The 22,610-nt window shown below is 45.8% G+C and overlaps 1 protein-coding gene across 1 annotated transcript in view; it reads right to left on the bottom strand.

Moving 5' to 3' along the window:
• Nucleotides 1-15,499: 15,499 nt before the first annotated feature.
• The window catches only part of LOC135226737 (uncharacterized), an 80,727-nt gene continuing 73,616 nt past the window's right edge, over nucleotides 15,500-22,610 (bottom strand). Inside the window, exon 10 of the mRNA XM_064266446.1 lies at nucleotides 15,500-16,752. Coding sequence (XP_064122516.1) covers nucleotides 16,274-16,752 — 479 coding nt within the window. The 3' untranslated portion in view covers nucleotides 15,500-16,273. The remainder of the gene's footprint in view (nucleotides 16,753-22,610) is intronic.

The following is a 22,610-nucleotide window of genomic DNA, read 5'->3' as shown; positions in this document are numbered from 1 at the left end:
GATTTGCACTACGTTTGAGACCGTTTTCAGTACCCTCTGTTTAAATCTTAAAATTTGGCCTTAATTTCTAACTTTGGAGAAAATACTTACTTCGAAAGGAGAGTAGAGGTCGTTAGCTCCGTTTCTCACCAACAACAAGTCACGTCTGATGCCCATCTCCGATGTCAGGACGCGTTATAATGTACTTTTTTTGGGATTGTTCACGCTGATCGTACATGGTCCACTCTGTACCCTACGGTTTTTTACCCTAACTACTACCAATTGTATACGGTGTGCTTTAGGTCAGGATGAAATAAGTTTAGCCTAATACCATCACACAGAGGTGTAAACATGTTAGGTAACGAATACCTACTACTACTACTATGTATACTAGGAAGTACTAGGTATACCTAGGTGTTGAGGAGACCTACCAGGAGAATCGCCAGATTTGTTCTTAGGAGAATCCATTACAAGTACCAAGCTAGAACGAAATGTCATTTCCAGGCACTTCAAGTTCTCAAGTGAACACTCTTGCTGTCTGTTATCTCTCCCTTAATTTGGTAGATACAGAAGCAGTAACACTAAAACTTTTCCATTTCAAATACCCTCGCCATGATTGTTTGTTTGGGACTTTCGTCACTGCATCTCGGGAACATTGGCAAGAGGAAGAATGTCGACGGAAATAAGGAATCTTTCGGCTTTTAGAGAATTTGACATGGGAGACTCTTTTAATTTTTAGTTAACTTTTCCCTTTCTCATAATTTCTTTCAGGCTAATTTCTCTCTATGGCACTACTTTACGAGCCACTCTTGTAAATCCCACACAGTGTCCAGCACTTAGTTCTATATTTTATTACTATTATTTGTTATTTTTACTGTTATTATTTTTATCGTTTTTACTATTATTATCATCTTATTATTATTATTACTATTAATATTATTATTTTTTACTATTGCTATTTTTATTAGTGTTGCTGATATTACTGTTATTATCATTAATACTGCCGATTAGATGAACAAGAAATTAGAGAGAGAATTAAGCAAGCATTTCTTAGGAGCTTCAGATTGGCAGAAGATGTGAACACCTGGTGGACAGGAAATTGTACAATGATCCTTAAAATAGCAGAAGAATTATCGGGGAAGACATCTGGTAGAGGACCACCAACTGAAGGAGAGCTGGTGGTGGAACCCAAACACCCAAAATAAGATAAAGAAGAAAAAGGAGCAGAAGTTGCCTGTGACAGGAATCAATCTAAGGAAAATAGGATAGCTTGGAAAACTGCAAGTAAAGAAGCTAAAAGGGCAGTAGCACAGGCAAAAGCAATTGCAATGGACAAGCTCTACGAGAACGTAGAGACAGCTGAAGGCCAAAAGAAAATACACAAGATAGCAAAAAGCAGAGGTAAATCATCAAAAGATCTAACACATATCAAACAGATCAAGGACAAAGATGGAAGAGTTTTATCAAAAAGAGGAAAGCATGATAGCTAGATGGAAGGAGTATTTTGAAGAGTTACTAAATGAAGAAAACCCCAGAACAATAATAAGAGATGGAAACCCTCACGAAAGAATAGTCCAGGATATCAACAGAGAAGGGGTTAAGAAGGCACTGGATGAAATGAAGAAGGGGAAAGCAGTGGAACCTGATGGAATACCAGCTGAAGTGTGGTTTGTTTAGGAGAGGAAGGCATAAACATCCTGTGGGATTTAATGATTAAGATATACCACCAAGAAAGAATGCCACACATGCGGAGATATACTCTAATGGTCCCAATCTACAAAGGGAAGGGTGATGTGCAGGAGTGTGGGAACTACAGAGGAATTAAATTGATATCACATACAATACAAATATATGAGAGGATTATAGAAGGAAGATTGAGAATGGAAACCACAATTTGTGAAGAACAATTTGGTTTTATGCCAGGAAAGAGCACATTTGATGCAATATTTGCACTACGGCAGACAAGAGAAATATAGAGAGAAACAGAAAGGACTACATTTGGTGTTTATTGACTTTGAAAAAGCATATGATAGGGTACCTAGGCAGGAAGTATGGAGGTGCTTGAGAGAGAAGGTTTCTGAAAACTATGTCAGAATAATGAAAGATATGTATGCAGAGGCCATCACGCAAGTAAGAAACACTGTTGGAACTACAGAGAAGTTTAAGGTGAAAGTTGGTCTCCACCAGGGTTAAGCCCTTAGTCCCTACGTGTTTGATATTGTGATGGATGTTATAACATCGAAAGTTAGCGAAGAAGTGCCTTGGTGTGCAATGTTTGCTGATGACATTGTGCTGACTGATCTAACAAGAGAAGGTGTCCAACGCAAGCTAGGAAGATGGAGAGAAGAACTTGAGAGTAGAGGCTTAAAAATTAGCAGAACAAAGACAGAATATATGTGGACAGGTGGAGAGGAATGGCAGGGAACAGTGAAATTGGGCCAAGAAGACATAAAGAAGGTTAGCTCCTTCAAATATCTTGGTTCTCTTGTGAGTGAGAATGGAAACCTGGATGCAGTAGTCAGCAATAGAATTCAGCGTGCTTGGATGAATTGGAGAAAGTCATCAGGGATACTTTGTGACAGGAGGATCAGTGCAAAAGTTAAAGGAAAGTTTTATAAAAGCGTAGTTAGTCCAGCCATGCTCTATGGGGCAGAGACTTGGCCAATAGAGAAAAAACAAGAAAGAAGAATGGAAGTGGCCGAGATGAAAATGCTGAGGTGGATGTGTGGTGTCACAAAAAGAGATAAGATCAGGAATGAATTGATCAGGGGGACAGTCAAAGTATTAGAGATTTCAAAAAAAAAAGCTCAGGAAAGAAGACCCAAATGGTTTGGTCATGTCATGAGGAGTGAAGATGAACACGTATGTAAGAGGGTTATGAACATGGAGGTGGAGGGCAGAAGAAGGTGGGAAAGGCCAAAGTTTGGGTGGAAAGATAAATTATTGAATAACATGAAGGAAAAGGGTCTAAGAGAACAAGATGTACAGGACAGAGGAAGATGGAGAAGGTTGAGTAGAAACAGCGACCGCATGTATAAATGGGAAAAGCTGATGGTAAAGAAGTAGATTATCATTATTACTGGGCCCAATTTCACAGAGAAGAATTACCTTACAAAAACAGGTTGGCCTAAGCACTCCAGCCATTGTGGTCAGGCCTAAATTACAGGACTTTCTTTGCATACAGTCACTAAGCACTAACTAGACAGTAATGTATGCTAAACACTAGTATTCACAATACACTTACACTCACTAAACGCTCACACTCACTAAACACACACTTACTTTACACTCACACTCACACTTAACATACACTCACACTCAATAACACTATACATTCACTGAACACTCACTATACACTAAACACTCATAAAATGCTAAACTCAGTAAACATTCACTATACACTAAGAACTCATAAAACACTAAACTCAATAATACTCACTATATCTCAAACACTCAGTAAACATTCACTAAACACTCCATCCTAAACATCAATTAAACACTAACCAATTGCTAAGCACTCACTATACACTAAACACTCATTACCTATTCACTACACACTAAACATTCACTAAGCACACACTATATAGTGAACACTCACTAAACCCTAAACTCATTAAATACTAAATACTCACTAAACCCTAAATGTTCATTAAACTCCTAAACACTTATTAAACACTAAACAGTGAATGACCATCCACTCATCACTCAATAAACACACACTAAACACTAACATTCACAAGACATTCACTAAACACTCAATAAACACTTACGCAATAAACATTCACTAAACACTAACAGTCACAAGATATTCACTAAGCATTAACTGAACTTAAACACTCACTAAACATTCACTGAATACTTACACACTGAACATTTACTGAATACATATACGCTAAACACTTACTAAACACTAACATTCACTAACCCCTAAACACTCACCAAACATTTACTAAACCATAAACACTCACTAAACATTCACTGAACACTTACACAGTAAACATTCACTGAATACTTTTTCACTAAACACTAACATGCGCTAAACCTTCACTAAACACCAACATTCACAAGACAGTCACTAAACACTCATTAAACATTCGTTGAATACTTACACAATAACATTCAATAAAATTTACAAAACATTCACTAAACCCTAAACACTCTGTAAACATTTACTGAATACTTACATACTGAACATTCACAAAACATTTTCTAAACCCTAAACTATACATTCACTAAACACTTACTCATAAACATTCATAAACACTTACTCACTAAAACCTAAAAATTCGCTAAACACTTACTCATTAAATATTAACGATACAAAAATTCAAATTCTCACTAATCCCCTGTTCAATTTGTGGGTTACTAGACCTTAAAAAATGGCCGCAAGGCTTTGCAACACTGCCCTGGTGGAAGACCATTGAACTACGTCGTACAGGAATAGAGATCGCAACTTAAGGAATATGTATGTACCCTCTATGATAAATCCCTATTTCAGTCTCTCCATTCAACTATCCATGCTTGATACTTATGTCTTGGAATGTGGTTTTGCAAATATTTAATGTGTCAGAATGTGAGGTTAGACAAAGAGGCAGGTAAAGCAGTACTAACTTGATTACTTATTGTTTTAGATTTAGCTGGCCTTTTCTCCCTCCCCAGTGCCTCTGGTGGAAGATGGATCTCCAGTGACGATCACCAGCCCTCGTGATTCTCCCAACCCTATCTCTCCCCCCCAACCTCACATCGTGGATGTGGATGAGAGTGATCATGAGGGGTCTGGTGGCTGGCAGATATAAGCAAGCAGAAAGAAGAGGTTCTTCTCGTTTGGCCGCAAGACCAGAGCCTGACATTCATGTTTCACCTCGCCTGAAACCTGAGAAGAGAAATCACATAGTAATTCACAATCACGCTCATCGGTGACATTAGACGCCATAGTGGAGAGAGTCAAGTTTCTCATGGGCTCTGACCCACTCATTTCTCATGAACTCCCATGCAAAAGTAAACGTAAAGTGGCTTACAGGATTACCTGCCTATTTCAACACCTCAGTGTTCTTAAAGGTGAAAATTTCGGTCCTAACATAATAGTTTCAAAATACAGTGGTCCCCCCGTATTCATGGGGGATGTGTACTAGATTCCCCCCCCCCACCCCCCCGTGAATAGTTAGAACCTGCGAATGTTTGGAACCCCTATAAAAAGGCTAAAAACAACCTATTTTGTTAGTTAAAACTCCAGAAAAACCCACTAAAAATTTTCATACTTGGTTTTTTTTAATAGTTTTATCACAAAAAGTGCATTTTATGATGAAATGGATAAAAAAAACAGGAATTAGTGGATATTTGTCATAGAAAAATACAGCGAATGTGCGGATTTTCCGCGAATAATGCGGGGAAACGTTCCCGAGAGAAATCCGCGAATGTGTGAGTCCGCGAATCCGGAGAACGCGAATACGGGGGTTCCACTGTATAACCTAATCTGGGACCAATGCCCACCCAGGGGAACTTACTGACAAGGGATCAAGAGTAGAGTTCATTCGAGTAAGCTGCACAGATCACCACTACATAATTATGAGTGGTAATCATCAACAAAGAATTATCACTTCTTCCTAATTAACCATTCTCCTTCGAGGCCAAAGCTCCAAGAAGGACAAAGAGGGATTCTGTGTCTGCTATCCTACATGTTCAGACCCTAAGGTCCAAGAAACGAGGATGGTACTTGACTATTCACCTATGTGTTGCATGCAATACCAAGCTCTGCACAACTCCAAACCATACTGAAGAGCAAACTCATCTGTACTGGTAAAGGCTTGTCTCACTATCCAAGCACTCGTGATAGTGAGTGCTCGGCAAGCGCTAGTATTCGTAAGAATTCCCATGCTTGGCGAGAAAACCTGACTCTTCTAAGACAATAATTAGGCAAGCCTTGTCTCGCCCCGGTACTCGACAATATGATGCTGCCGAGCCCTCAGCGAGCGCCAGCGAAACCAAGGGATCCAGGTGCTCTGCGAGAGTCCCAATTACTGCAATGATTCTTGGGAATGCCCATTGCCAGTGTGGTTGGAAATCACAGACAACCAAATCACTCTGATGGCACCAAAAACTCCAAGGAATTTTAAGGCTTAGCAAGACTCCGGGTTTTCGCAATAACAATTAACAGGGATGTCTGTCTTCCTCGAGTGTTTGGAAATTATAGAAAATCCCAACACTGAGAATGCCAGAAATTCCAAGGAATTCGAGCATTCAGTGAAATTCCCGGGTAACGTAGCAACAATTATCAGGAAATCTTGTCTCGCCTGAGTGTTTGCAGATCATAGAAGGCCAAAACACTCAGATAGTGCTAGAAATTCCAAAGAATTTAAGCGCCTGGCAAGACACCCGAATTTTGTCGAACGATCATCGGGAGGGGCCCTTCCTCGACTCCTGTAGAAATCGAGGAGGAACAGGCATAAAAACCAGTCGTAAATGCGAGCATTTAAGACTGACATGCAAGTACAATTTAACAGAATATGCACTCAAGGCTCCCAAAATGCAATAACCCATAGGGACCTGCGAATTGAAATCTGTCCAAGGGACAGAAAGAACCAGGGAGAACATAGTCTCCAGGTGTTTGAATCCTAAGACTCTAAACACCCGATGTCGAGACGGTGAGAGGTCTCTCCATCATTGACAGAAGATCCTTCCTCAACGATGTGGACATACGTCCAGTGGAACCATAAGATCTTTCCAGGAACATAGACCCCCAACGCTGAATCCTACAGAGAGCGCTCTGCAGGATCCCTCCTATTCACCTACCCCTTCCTGAGATAGTCAAAGGAAGTAGAGGGAATAGGTGAGGAAGATTGGACGTTCTCGCTCGCCTTGCTAGCAGAACTAACAGGAGAAGCGAGTCATGGGCAGCCATCAACCTGTGGTGATGGCCGCGACACGAGTCTAGGAAAGCATTATCGCCCTACAGAAATGCTTTCCCAAGAAGGGTTATGAAACTCTTGAATGGCAGGAGAAACATTCACAACCACTGAGACCAGTCGGTCACTCAAACAAGACCGTGGTCTAGGTAGGGTTGAGCGTGCACCTGACTGGCAAGGCGTGAGTCACCTGAGTGACTCACTCCTTTCTTCCACTCCATGCCTGAGTTGTGATGGTGAGTGGACTTAGCGTCACTGACTCTAGAAGCATGCGAATATCACAAATTCTTGGTAATTTGTATTTTTCCTAGCGATACTTACCTCAAACCATTACAGTGGAGATTCCCAGATGTTGATCTGGGTCCAACCAGAAAAAACTGGTTATACACTGCACCCAGGCCAGGCCTATGCCTAGGGGTCGAAGACCACACTATCCTGCTGACCTGACGCCAGTCCTTCCTGCCCAACTCCGAGGTACCTCTTCTAAGCTTCAGCGGGGCTGGACGGGAGGGAATATACTTCCATGGTTTGAGATAAGTATCGCTAGGAATACAAATTACCAAGAATTTGTGATTTGTTCCGATGCGGGATACTTACCTCGAACCAATACAGTGGAGACTTACTCCTTAGGAGGAGGGTGAAGGTTAAGGGAGGAACAGCCCCAAAGGTGCTAGGTCAGAGGGGGGCCAACTGCTCCCTTTGGAACTCAACCCTGCTCCGTTATACTTGGGGGTTGGTCCAGGGAGGTCCTAAAGCAAGCCTGGTGCAGGCATAACCAAACCTTGACATGTAAAACCATGGGTTGTACTGAACACCATACGCACTCCCGCATATCTTACCCGAGTATCCTGGATTCCTAACTTTCTCTGAAAGCCCAGGGGGGATAAGGGCAAGGATCAGGGGGGTATGAGGAAAAGCCACACACACACACACACACTTCATACACAATGGCCCGTTCACCCCAAGAGAGGCCCTAGACCTGTTGCTGGCCTGCCACCATGGGACCAATCTTTCAAAAGCGTCAAGCGACCTCCTCGTTCAGTCTTTTAGATAGTGGGCTGTGAACGCCGACTGTCTATTCCAGACTCCTGCCCTCAGGACCTGATCCACTGCCATGTTCTTTGAGAACGAAAGGGAGGCCCCAATCCCCCTGATGTCATGGGGCCTATCTCCCTTTGGAGGGAAAAGGGCCCCATTCTCATAGGCCCTCCTGATGGTTTCTCTCAGCCAGAAGGAGATGGTGTTCTTGGAGGCTGCCTTCTTCTCTCGCCCCATGGTGACAGGTTCTTGACCTCCGGCTTGAACTGAGCCGTCCTTTCCAGGTACTTCCGTACTGCCCTCACCGGACAGAGGAGGAGATCCTTAGGCTGGTCTGATTTCAGGAGGGCAGGGATGGAAAACTCCACGAACCTGAGTTCCGAGACCGAGGGGTTCTGATTCTTAGCCACAAAGGAGGGGACAAACCTGAATGAGAGTTCTTTCCACCCCCTCGTGTGGGCACTACGTATGACAGGCCGTGGAGCTCTCCCACCCTCTTCGTGGAGGCCAGAGCTAGCAGAAACACCGTATTGAGGGTCAGCTCTCTATCCAGAATGTCCTTGAGGGGCTCGAAAGGAGGCTGCCTCAGTGAGTCCAAGACTATCACGACATCCAAGTGAGGAACCAAGCCGGCGCTGGGGGGTCACTTCTGCTCAAAGCTCCTTATGAGCAAGGACAGCGGTTTCGAGTTCCCCAGATCCAATCCTTTCAGGGAGAAGACCTGGCTTAATGCGGCCCTGCTTCCTTTGACCGCCGGAATTGACAGACCTCTGTCCAACCTCAGGTAGGTCAAGAATTCCGCGACGTCTGGGATCTTTGCTCGGAGGGGCTCCAGGCCCCTCTTCCTACACCAGGACCCGAAAACCTTCTACTTTGCCTGGTAGATGTTAGAGGAAGACTCCCTAAGGTAACCGGACATATGAGAGGCCACGTTCACCAAGAACCCTCTCCTGTTCAACAGCCGCTCGATAGTCTCTAGCCATGAAGGGAGAGGGCTGGAATGTGCCCGTGGAACCTCTCAAAGTCGGGCTGGTTTAACAGGTCTGGCCTGGGGGCAGCTCCCAAGGTGGTTGAGAGGCCAACTCTAGAAGGCCCGGGAACCACTCCCTGTCCGGCCACCACGGAGCCACCAACATCAGGGCCGCACCTTTTGCCTTCCTCAGATGGTTGAGGACCTGCCTGAGGACTCCGAAGGGAGGGAACGTGTACATGTCCAAGCCGTCCCACGGGTGTTGGAACGCATCCTCCCAAAACGCGGCTGGGTCTGGCACCGGGGAGCAGTAGACTGGCAGTTTGGCATTTAGCCTTGTTGCAAACAGGTCCAGGGATGGGGACCCCCACTTCCCGATTAGCTCTCTTGCTACCTCAGGGTGTAGGGACCATTCGGATCCCACCACCTGACCCCGTCTGCTGAGGCCGTCGGCGATTAAGGTCTTCTTGCCAGGAATGAACCTTGCCGTCAAGGAGGTTCCGAGGGCTTCGGCCCGGCTCAAGATCTCCATCAAGCCGCAGAGATCCCGTGATCTCAGGCCCCCCTGCTTCTTGACATAGGCGACCACCGTGGCATTGTTGCACATCAGGGCTTGCTTCACTGCCAAGAGCTCCAGCCTGTTTACGTGGAAGGTTCTCTCCTCTTGCGACCATATCCCTCCCACCGAGAGGGACTTCAGGTGGGCCCCCCACCCTACCTTCGACGCGTTCGTAAACAGGAGCATCTCCGGGGGCACACCCCGACGAGAGTTCGCAGGATCCAGCCACCAACCGAGGGCCTCCCTTGCTGCCGGTGAGATGGGAACCGGCTTCTGAGGTGTTTCCTCCTTCTGGGACACCCTACCTTCAGGTCCCATTGTAAGGGCCTTAATCTCGGTCTTCCCTGGGCGACTAGTTTTCCAGGGAGACCAGGTAGCCTAATAGTTGCAGGCGATTCTTTAAAGGTTTGCCAGTCTGACCTCCGATGGGAAAGCTCGCCCCTCCTGCATATCCAGCTCCATCCCCAGGTACACCATCCTGGTGGAGGGGACCAGCTGTGACTTCTCCCAGTTCACGACGACTCCCAGGGTCTTGCAAAAGGCCAGGAGGGTGTCTCTCTGCTCTACCAAGCGCTCCTTTGAGGAGGAAAGGAGTAGCCAGTCATCTAGGTACCTGAGAAGGTGTATATTTCTCTTGTGGGCCCAAGACGAAACCAGGGAGAACACCCTCGTGAACACTTGCGGGGCAGTTGCCAGCCCGAAGCAGAGCGACTTGAAATGCAAGCTCTGGTCCTCCCACCTTATGAGCAGGTACTTCCTGGATGACAGGTGTACTGGGACCTGGAAGTAGGCGTCCTTGAGATCCAGGGAGATCATGAAATCCCCTACTCTCATGGAAGCCATCACCGAGCGCTGCGTTTCCATTTTGAAGGGAGTCTTTAGGACCAAAAGATCTATGACCGGTCGCCACCATCCCTGACGACTTCTCCACCAGGAAAAGGCGACTGAAGAACCCGGGGGAGTGGTCTGCCACCTGCTGGAGGACTCCCTTCTCCAGCAGTGCTTGAACTACTAGCCTTAGGGCCTCCCTGTGACCGGGGTTCTGGGGCTGAGAAGACAGACTGTAAGGCTTCTGGTCTAGGAAGGGGATTCGGTAACCGTCCCTGAGGACCTGGACTGCCCAGGGCTCGACTCCGTGATCCTCCCAGTTCTGCCAACAGCTTGAGAGGCAACCCCTCACCGGTGGCGAAAGAAACGGTAGGGCGCCTCGACTCCTACTTCCTCCTACGACCCCTTCTGGAAGCAGCAGGGGGTCTGGACCTGAACAGTGCCTGGGAAGGGGGGAGGGTCCTGGGGGAGGGCTGAGTCCCCTGGTCTCCCCAGTTTAGAGGGGCTGACTCCGTGGAGGGGGCGGAAAGGGTCCTATTCTGAGGCTTCAGCCTCTCGTTAGATCTTTTAGGCGCTGACTGATGTAGGGAAGGGGCCCTATATACAATGGAGTCTTGGCTGGCCTTCTTCCACCGTTCCACAGGCTCCTCCACCAGCTTCTCCGGAAAGAGAGCAGCCCTTTCCACTGGGGTGTTCCGAAGGGTCTTGAGCTCTCTCTCTGGAATGTTCCTAGGGAGTTTGGGTAGAACGGAATTCCTCCTCCTCAAGACCCAGTTCGCCAACGACGTGACCAGTTGGGTCATGAGGAAGCCCAGGGGCTTGCCTCCAGACAGATCAGTTCCTTGTACTGGGCAAGTGAGGCTTTGTCTCTCAAGTCGTGGAGGGTGGGGAACCTGGCTATCGCTCCAGACCACAGATCTATCCATGAAGTCACATGAATAGAGGTCCAAGCTGTGACCTCCATGGCCATAGCCTCCTGGTGGAGAAGGAGACTAGCCCTGATGCAAGCCCCTCTTCCAAGAGTTCGGGTGCCAGGATTGACAAGTTACCCTCCACTGATTTGGGAAGAAGGGGGACTTCTTCTGGGGCATATAGCCTTCTCTGCCTCAGCTTAGACGCCAGAAGTAGCCTAGCCGAGGAGTGCATTCGCAGGGAGTTATTCATCCCCGCTATGAGCTTCTCCACCACCGTCAGGGCCTTCGTGTTGGTGGACCTAGGGAGGCTGAGAGAGGGCTTGGGTTCCTCTGGGTCCCTGAACAGAATCCACAGCCAAGGACCTATTGTCTTCTATTGTCGGGGCTGGCTCCTCTAGCCAGTTCATGACCCTAGTAAGTGAGAAGACACGTCTAAAAGTAGAACTCTCGTCCACTGGGCCTAGTTCCTCCAGGGTGTTCTGGAGGTCCTCTTGGATGAAGGGCTCCTCCTCAGCATCCCTTGACAGAGGAGAGACGTCTGACCTTGGTCAGGGGAAAGCTGGAGCAGCTCCCCAGTGAAGGACACTTAAACCCAGTTGTAGACTAGTCTCCTGCAAGGGGGGGATGCCCTGCACGCCTGGACAGCCCCGAGGAGGAGCTCGATCTTGAGCAGTGGCAGGGCTCTGAACCCCCTAAGGAGGTATAGGCCCCAGGATCCATCTGTTCGCATGATGGTTCTAGAATCGGCAGGAGTTTTTTGGAACTTGACAGGCGTCGACGTGACGTGAGAAACACCGCGATTTCTGATGCAATACCTTGTCTAGATTCTTCTAAGAAGTTCCGGTAATCTCGGGAGTCTGTGACGCTCGCCATAGGCCCCGCCCCCCAAATGCCGTATAAATACGACGGACGAAGTAGGAGAAGGCAGATCATCAGTTAGTCACAGAGTAAGAGATCATCAGTAAGAGCCACAGATCAGATTATCAGTGAGAGATTAGCAGCAGAGATCGTCAGAGAGAGATAAGAGAAGAAGGAACCAACGAAGGATCCGAGAGAAAAAGGCGCTCGAAAGTTTAATCGGGATCTGGTCAAGTCGTCCAGGAGTGGATGACCGAGTTATTTCGACGTAGAGCAAGACTTCAGAGAACAAGCGTCCTGCAAAAGGTTTAGAGAAGTTCCTGCCCTTCGAGTATCAAGAATAGACATTATTTTCTGCAATACGGAGTCAAGAAGACGTCTGCAATCGCAGTTCTCCCTTTGTGAAGCCATCGCTTCGAGTTGCAAAACTGGCCAGCAAGTATTTGAATTACCTCACTTCTTCCCCAGTTCACGCATTGTAAGATTTTCGCCTTTTTTATGTAAACAGGAGATACCATTCTGCATTTATCTTTGTTAGTAAGCTTGTAAATAAACCTTTGTTGTGTTAGTGTCTCTTTCTATATTCGTATCCCCAGTTTCAACTCTTGGTGTTGAATTCTTTTTATCATAATATCGAACTTGGAGCTGACCTCTCTCGGTTCATAACAGCCTCCCTCAGCGGAAGGGCGAAGGAGAACGCCGCTGCCTCTGGTGGGAGTTGTCCCGGCACCTCTCACTCCCTCTTCTCCCTTTACGATCCCGGTTACAATGAGGAGAGCGGGAAGAGCCGCTCGAGGACGAGAAGTAGCTGCGCCGCCTACCTCTCCCATGGCGGCGTCTCTTCTTGAAGGAGCGTCTTCTCCTATGGGAGGATCTCTCCCTCGGGGAGGAACTTGAAGAACTCACGTCCTCGGACGAGTCCCGCCGTCTCTTGCTTCTCCTCCGGCGACTCCCCAGGATGGGAAAGCATCGTCCTTCATCTGGGATCTGCCTGGAGTATGAGGGGGGGAAGAAATCCCCAACAGCAGAAGAGGGGAGGCCCGGAGGTGGGCAGGCGGGTGGCTCCGTGACCAGGTACACCGGCCCGGCTTCGCCCGCAAGCGGAGAGCTGCAGCGAGGCAAGCCGTAGTGGGAAGCTCCGCAGCGGGGAGGGACGGACTCTCCCCCTGCACCGATTCTAAGAGAGAGAACACGGACGGAGTGCCCTGTAACTGCAGCCGCGTCCAGCAATCCCTCAACGCCGCGGAAGCATCGGGTACATTCTGTTGGGGAATTGACTTATCGGGAACCCCCTTGGGGGTCACCCAGCAACGAACTCACCTAGGCCCTCTTGCTGGGAGAGGGCAGGCGAAAGAACCTGCAGAAACATGGGAGACTTCCTCTCCGACGATACCGAAGGGGAAGGGGCACCCCCGTCTCTGCTGCTACTCCTATTCCTCGAATCCCCCGAAAGCTTCGCCGACGAGGACTTAGGCTTATTCTTCTTCTTCTTTGTAGAAGCCAAATAAGGATACTCCTCTTCCATCCAAGGGCACCGCCCTCTGAAATGAGAGATCCCTCAAACACCAACACCACATGCCCCCTCCTTTATCTTCGTCTGATAAGCTAGCAAAAGGACGAATGAGGAAGAAACACATAGGACAACCCTCCGAAGTTCTCCTTGGTAATTTCCCAAGCGTAAGCGTAAATTTCGGTTGAATACATGTCTCATCCTGACATTAATAGGCCAAAATATGTAATAAGGGTGTTGGCTCACTGTTGCCACTGACCCTTAACACAAATCAGAAAGGCAGCTGGCAAGGCTGTCACAAAAAGCGGTTTTGTATATTAATTATTAGTCAACTAATTAATATCAAACAGTATATACAAATAAAAAAACAGAGACCCGACTGGGAAAAGCATAATTAATGGCTAGTCAGCAAGAGTTCACAAACACGTCTTCATCGGAAGATGGTTGAAAGCAAAGTGGAGTGCTTGCAGGAGGGCCTACCAAAAGGTAGTTACTGACTAACCACCTTGTTCAAGAATTTAACGGCCATATTCCAGCCTACACTGAAAGTAATTCCTTATGGAAAGGACCAAGGATTTGTATATCATGTAGGAAGAAATGATTAATTTTTTTTCTTTTTAGTTTTCAAAGTTGTTTGCTTGTGTGTATGTTGAGATTTAGTTATTTTAGTATTCATGATTATTTTTCTATCTTTTACTTACTGATTGTCGAGTGTGTCAGAGTGTAATTCTAGCTCATCATCTACCTGACCTGATAGAAAGAAGAAAAGTAAAGAAAGCCCAATTACTGCAGGAGAACTTTGTAAACAAAGAAAGGGATACAGTCCCTACTAAGGAACCTAAGGAGAGAACGTGAAGCTGCTAGATTGCAGAAAAGAATCAAGGACACTTGGTCAGGCTGCTCTTCTCCCCGTTCCTCCATATATGACGCTAAACCTTAAAAGGTGCTGATCTTGAGACACTTGCCACAAATAAAGTTCGATAGCAGTTGGAAAGGAACAAAATACAGTGTTGATCTCTCCAGTAAAATGGATATTGAGCAAGCTGATTTCCAATCAGAAGTCTGGACAACCAAAGTTGGGAAAACTAGTATCGAGAGGGGTTCTTTTAATAGTATTAAGATGGGAAAATTGTAGATTTAGATTGAAGAATAAGATTAGGGTTCTTTAATTAGGTTAAGGTTCTCCTGATAGTTAGGTTTAGGAATTAGGTTTAGGTTCTTTAGGTGGTAAGAGTTAAGTAAGTTAGATATAGTTTTAGACTGCTGTAATATCAAGGAATTAGGTTTATGTTCTTAATGGGGGTTGGTGGTAGTACTAAGTTAAGCTAAGTAAAGGAGGATAAGTTTTGAAGAATTATAGTGATAAGGAAAATTGAAGTTTCCATTCTGTAATATTAAGGAAATAAATTCGGTTAAGAAAAAGTTAAGTCTCACTGAATAGCCTCCAAATCTGTCCCCATCATTCTGCTCCAGTTGTGTAAATGTCAAAAACCCCTACATACTGGGACCTATGAGGTCATTCAGTGTTTAAAGGAAAATTGCGAGTACATATGAGGTTTAAAAGGTGTGGCAAACCTTGCAATTACATTAAGAAAAAGTTAGAAGTGGGTGGAAAAAATAAGATGGAAGTAAACATATGATTGGAGGTACAGTAAAATGAACGAAAGGGGTTGCAGCTAGGTGTAGTAGGGATGCTGCAAAGAACCTTAAGTAATGCCTAGCTGCACTGATGGCACTAACCCCCAATGGGGAAAATTATGGAAAGGTAAGATTAATTCTTAAAAATTATTCTCAGATTTACTAGTTACAAATTCCCTATATGTACCCTAATCACTGAATGGCAAGAACAATTGTATAGTGCAAATGACAAGAAAAGATAAAAAGATGAGGCCATGAAAAGTCAGACAAAAAAAAAGGCAGGTTATAATCATGGCCACGAAATAGGTATATCAATTGCTTTTATTCAAAATCAGTACATTCATATATAACTTAGCCTAAAAGGTCATTACTAGCAAAACAAGCTTCCACAGAACAGAATGCCATCTTGTGACAAAAACCAGAGAATATACTAAATGCTCACCTAAACAAGTATATTTGCAAAAACTTTGTAATTTGTACAATGTGAAGTTTTACTGTTTTTAGAAAGTCAGGAATACTACACTAAATTAGCATATTTTTATTTGTGTGGTGACATAAAATTATGAAGAAACTTTACATAAGCTTGTTCACATGGGATCTCCTATATACATAGATAAATACATCCAGGTTTTAAGCACATGAAATAAATAAATCATAATCATATGCTTACATTGCTAGCTTAGATTAACATTTCTATATCAAATATATGTAAATATGAAATCTCTCAAAACTTTTTAAGAATGCAGTCATATATTTTTTTAATTCTAAGCTGTAATCATAGCACTACTATCTTGAGCTGATTTGTAACATTAAAAAATCTGTACAGTAATTAACAGACCCCCTGCTTCAACAACTGGCAATTTGATTACCTAATTTTACAAAACAAAGAAAGCAATCTTTAAAATGTTACCATATGATTTATTCTATATATACATTATAGTACATTTGTTTTGAAGACATTGTTTTTAACACCTATAAAATGTAAAGCATTAATAAAACTGCAAATGGAACAAATGACAAAATACTGACTTCCATTACTAAATCTGTATTATTTAACATCACTAATACATTTACATTTCAAATGTTTATGGTATCTACATTTTCAATGTAACTCTCAGATGCTGAATCATATTCAACATCAAATCTAACCTTTTTCTCTTCCTTTGGAGCAACTACTGTACGGAGGGAACTCTTCTTGGGAGACTGACACCACTGTTTTGTTTTCTGATCCTCAAGATACATTTTGTATTCACTACAGTTCTTTGGCCAATGGCCAAAGAACTTCTTTTGCATATCCTGTGAAACTAGCTCATCAAAGTAGGGACTGTTATTCTTACTTACAGTGTCAATTAGTCTTTCTACAGACTGTAAAGAAATCTTGGCAATATTCTGCAGTTCATCCATAAACATGGCACTGTTTTCAGAGTCAAGGCTTGATGAGATGGAACAATTTGTAATGTCAAAAGAGGTTGCACCAATACCAGCAAAACACAGAAGTTTCTCCAGTCTTCCTTTTAGCTCTTCAGCAAGTCTTCTCCACATTTCAGAATTTAAAGCTGAGGGACAATGAATTGAGATTAGTACCTTAAAACAAAAGAGAATATTTACCTCAGCCAAAAATAACACCAACATAAAATTTTTAAAGTAATTTATATTCCTATGTATATATGTAAACCAGTGACTTATATAGTATAGGGGTAATCTTCATCTAAAGCTGGAGATAGTAGCTGAACAAGGTAATTAACTGATGAGATGGTTGGGTGAGCGGAGGGATACTCCTCACTCACCCAGCGTCTCCATTTACTTTTTCTGTTTACTGCAGGGACAAAGTGGGGCAGTTTAGGCGGGTTCAACTTCCATAAAAGGCTCTGGGTTGTACACCCTAGAAAAATATGAATTACTTTACAAAATTTGCTACTTTTTTATGGAAATACAACCATTACCTTTATTTGTAAGTCTCTTGAATATAAAGGTAATGGCTGTACTATTCCCATAGAAACAAATATATGTAGCAAATTTTGTAAAGTAATTTGTATTTTCTTGGGGGTACAAACCAGAGCCTTTTATAGAAGTTGAACCCATCTAAACTGCGCCATTTTGTCCCTGCAGGAAAAAAAAAAGTGAATGGTGACATTGGGGGTGTGAGGGGTATCCCTCCACTCACCCAACTATCTTACCAGTTTACTTTGTTCAGCGACCATCACCAGCTTTAGCTGAAGATTACCCCTACAAGACAGGGGTTAGTCTATGCAATTGACTGGAATTGGACTCCACTCCAAATTACCATGCTCCAAGTTGTGCAAGTAAGGGTCATAACTCCTGCCATCTCTTACTGGACAGGTGAAATGGTTGACCAGAGCAGTAGAGCCCTAGGCCAAAAAACTCCAAAACAAGAGGACAAGTGAAATGGTTGACCAGAGCAGTAGAGTCCAAGGCCAGAAAACTCCAAAACAAGAGGACAAGTGAAATGGTTGACCAGAGCAGTAGAGTCCTAGGCCAGAAAACTCCAAAACAAGAGGGGACTTGAGTAAAGAAAGATTTTGAAGAATCACCATATCCTCCATAGAAGTTGTCACATTGGCAGGCAGCTGATTCTGGCAATTACCAAGTAGTGAGTTCAGAAAAAACAACCACCGTCCCTCCCCTTTGTTAGAAGAGGAAGGGCTGAAGGTGTTATTTTAGAACTACACTAGAACAGGTACCCCTTGTCCACTTACCTTCATATCATCCTCTTCTTGTATGTACTTCAGGCTAGGCACTACTCTCAATACAGGAGAGGGCACCTCTATTGAGAGCAGGGGCATCAATTGGGGGAAGCACTTGCCCCGTAGCCTTTGAAATAATAATAATAGTACAATTCACTCTAAGGTGTGTGTGTATGTGTTTGGGGATGGAGATTGGAGAGATGCTTCTGGTTGAAACGACTAAGACTTGATCACATTCTAATTTGTCAGAAGTGCATGAGACAGGGTGAGGTAGAAGCAGTGTTACCTAATTTTGGATAGATCTTGCTACTTTTCATGAGATTTAGTAGAAAAAAATGGTCCCAGCCATTAGTCAAAAAGGTTAGCTGAATGAGCATTCTATAGTCAATCCATTACATGAAAGATTCTTGTTAAGCGAGAACTGCTGAGTTTGTAAAGACACAACAACTGAACTATGATTCTAAGGAGAACTGCCCCATTAACAATTGTGAACAGGATACATATGATAATCAGTTGTCCACCAGGAGCCCAGCAATCCCTTTATTTGCCCCACTTTGTGGTGTAGCAATAATTTCATATAGTGAATTATTCCAACCACTGAACATTTTAACCTGCCTTGGTAATTGTATTATATATGGTACACAGGCTGGCCTACAGACATGAAGAAATAAAAATCACAACAAAGCACTGATAGCTTTTTCAATAAAAATACAAAAGAATCTTCAGATGATAGGGGCACCTGTTAGTTGCTTTATTAACTTAAAATGTGGAGGGTGCTTACAGTGGGCCCCCTACCACCAGCTGATAAAGCTTGCAACCCCACCCATACCATAAGTTCTAAACATTTGCCCCCCCCCCCCCCCCCCCCAAGAAAAATCTGAAATGATGCCACTGATTGACAAAGGAGAAGGAAAGAGATCTCCCAACCATCTGAGTGTTAATAATTGCTTACTTCTAGAGTTTGATCACTAAATATGACCCTAATCATGTTCCCTAAATATTAAACTAACTTTTAAATGAAATTATAGTTACCATACTGTAATTTCATTAAAAAGCTAGTTTCTTAATACAGTGAACCCCCTGTGTTCATGCACTCTAGATTCGCGGATTTCTGTATGAAACATATGTACGTATATCCCCATTATTTGTGGAAAATTCTCCTATTCGCAGTATTTCTCTATGAGATATATCCCCAATTTCTTTCTTTTTTTTGACAATTTCATCATAAAATGTACTTTTTGTGATAAAACTATCAGAAAACCAAGTACAAATACTTTTAGTGGGTTTTTCTTGGGTTTTAACTAACAAAATACCGTATAATTCCACAAATAAGACAATCTTTAAATCATAAAATTCACCCCTAAAAATTGGGGGTCGTGTTAGACTATAATTCTAATAATCAAACTTTAAATTCTAAGACGTGTGCCGGTAGGCTGGCCTCAGCCTCGGTGCTATAGCCTAACAACCAACATGCATTAAGATTCACTTTAGGAAATAAACTGGTAATAAAGTTAATAAAACCATTTTTACCTTATACGTATATTATTGGCATACCTTTTTAGCAAATTGCCTATTTCAGGAATCATTCTAAATCAGTGAAACATACTTTTATCTTTGCGATCCCAGCTGAGAAAAATGTAAACATCCAGTCATGGTTGGGCTGACGTGCTCACAACCACCTTTATCTTTGGGTAATCTTTTAGAAATTTCAATTGTTATAGTAATTACGGTAGTAATAACTTTTAGGATAACATAATATTCATTTTTCATTAACAGTTTTTTCTCATACATATCACAAGATTGGTCACATGTGCCATCATACTGTAATTTAGTCTGGTTCTGGCGAGTCGTCTTCGGCTTCGTCGTCAATATCATACAAATCATCTTTGTTACCATCCATGGCCTTTTTAAAATGATTTTATGACTCTGGTTTCACGTTCCCCTACTTTCATGGTGGAGGCCAACGCCAGCAGGAAAACCGTCCTCCACGTCCACTCTCTGCCTAGGAGTCCTCAAGGATTACAAAAGGAGGCTTCTTCAGGGATCCAGCCCCCTAACTACGGCCCGCTGCAATGACCCCAAGGCACTGGGGTGGCAAGACTGTTCAAGGCTCCTGATCAGCATCAAAAGGAGCCCGGGATTCCCCAATCCAATCCTTTCCAGAAAGAGACTTGGCCTAGGGTGCCCTGACCCCAATCACGGCTTCTACCCAGAGGTCTGTCCAGTTTCAGGTGTACCAGGAAACCTGCTAACTGGGAAATCTCAGCCTGCAGAGGCTTGAGACCGCTTTCTTGACACCAGACCCCAAATGCTGTCCATTTGGCCTGGTAGATGGCATCGGACCTGGAGCCCGCAACTACCTGGTCTATATGGCCAGGGCCTGGGACGTGTTAACAGCCTGGGGAAGAATCAGGGGAGGCTAGACCCCCTGAAGAGGTAGTCCACAGCTACAGTCCTCTTGGCATCCGGAGGGGGGGATGGGCTCCGCCAGAAGGTTCTTGGCTCTAATGAGAGCCAGGATCTGCCTAAAGGTCAACCCCTGTCTGTGCTGCCCTGGCCATCCCAGGCACTCTGGAGCTTGTCCTGGACAAACACCTATCTTCACTGTCCTCTTGGGGCAAGTGGGGACCATCACGGGCGGAGGGGGAAGGTCGGAGATGGCGAGCAGCTGTGACCGGGGGTCACCGGTGGGAATGGGTGCACCTTTAGGAAAAGAGCCTCAGACTGAACCCGTGGATCCGTCATGGGACCCTCACTGATCCGTGCTTGCGCCCCTATCCTGACCAGAGAGAGCAAACGGCTTCGCCTCCTCCACAGGGTGGAAGAAGGTTTGAGGGATGTCAAGGAAAGGAATCTGCCCGGCACGAGCAGCCAACAAGAGGCCACTGGTACCGGGGTGTGATCCACCGAGACCTCAGGGGGAACAACCAGTGGTGGAAAGGGGCACCCCGCTCATGGGCCCGCCATGTGAGCCACGAACTCAGGGGCCCTCTGCGGGGACTGACCTGTCGGGGAGCAGTGGAGCCCATGGCAACGAGACCCATCACGACTGCTGCCGCTCCTACTCCGACCCCTGTGGGGCCAGCTACAATGGGGAGAGAGCGAGTAGCGGCCTGGAGAGGAGGAGGAAGAACTTACCCGGCCCCCTCCTGGCGCAACACCTCCGCTTTGCTCCACGCCCTTCCTACAGGAGGGCCTGTTCGAGTCCCAAAGACTCCAAGGAGGAATAATCCTAGGGAGAAGGGGCCTCCCCTTGTCCTTCCTCTTATTGCTCTCGGTCCGGGAGGAGAGGGCCTGGCGCTTTGACAGGTATTCAACATCCCGGAAGGAGTGGGGGCAGCCCCTAGCACCGAGAATTGTCCTCCCTCAAAGGTGAGCTGAACAGGGTACGAGGGGGGTAGGGACCAAGACCAGGACTGGAACCCCGAAGACTCTGTTGGCTCCTGCTACTTCCTGTGGCAGCCAAACACCTCAAGGGAGGTGTAAGGGAGCCCGGACGAGGTGGACAGCATACCAATGGCCACCCAGGCTGATGCCGATGGAGCACCTGGTTCCGAGACTGCGTACACTGTAGCGGGATGAGCCATGCTCACTGAGCGAAGTGCATCTGAAACCCCTCGACCGACCAAGGGCCCCGATGATTGAAGTGGGACTACGCCTTCGGAAGGCAATCTTACTCAGGTGGTGCAACCTGTACGGGAGACACATTAAAGACTGGACATCAGACCGCAACACCTCTCGTGCCAGGAGTCCTGAGGCAGGGTCACGTGGACACCCAGTTTCCTGGATAGGGGCAGCTACATGTCTTGGGCAGGTATCCAGTAGCTGTCCCTGAGCACCCAGACTGACCGGGGGACGACCCTGCGAGCCTCCCCACTCGGCCAATGATTCGAGAGGTAACCTCCCCACCTGTGGCGGAATTGGATGAAGGGGGGGGGGGGGGGCTGCCTCCCATCCTACTTCCTCCAAGGGGGGAGGCTTAAGACCTCGGTCTGTAGAAGGGGGAATATGACGAGGGGGGCACCGGGGGAGGGCCGAGTCCTTTGTCCTACCCAACCCCCCGGAGCCTAAAGGAGTAGGCCTGTAGACAAAGGAGTCCTGGCTGTCCTACTCTCAAGGCTCCCAGGCCTCCTTCACAAGGTCTTTGGGGCGTACCTCAGGAAGTTAGTTTCCTGTCAGGAAGTTGTCTAGGCCAACTGGCTAGCCCAGAGACCTCCTGTGGAGAACCCAGCCAGTCCATTGGGTGACCGCCTGTGAAGTCAAGGAACAATGACCTTCCACCGAACAGGACCAGCTCCTTGAGTAGGGCCAACTTGACCCCGTCCTTCAAGTTGGTTGGTGCCAAATCTGGTCACCGCCCTGGCCCGTAGGTCGAGCCAGGGGCCCACAACGTGGTCTCCATGCATGGCCACCTACTCTTGAGAAGGTGACCGAACCCATCAAGAGTCACTCACCCGAAAACAATAGGGTGAGGGGGGAGATGTTATCCTCCAAGGACTCTGGGGTAGAAGGAGAAGCCCCCTGGGGTGAAGAACTGCCCCTGCTTGGCCTTAGCTATTGGGAGGGGCTTGAGGGAGCTGTGGAACCGCAGAGCATTCCTGGACCCAGATGTTACCTGGCCCACTTGGGCAAGGGCCTGAGCCTCACTCCTCGTTGGGGGAAGAACCCCCGGAAGGTTTGTCCTCCTTCAGGCCCCCGTTAGGAACTCT

This window comes from Macrobrachium nipponense, chromosome 15 (genome assembly GCF_015104395.2).
Source record: "Macrobrachium nipponense isolate FS-2020 chromosome 15, ASM1510439v2, whole genome shotgun sequence".
NCBI lineage: Eukaryota > Metazoa > Arthropoda > Malacostraca > Decapoda > Palaemonidae > Macrobrachium > Macrobrachium nipponense.
Note: the sequence above shows the minus strand (reverse complement) of the source record. Positions and strands in the feature narration are given on the sequence as shown.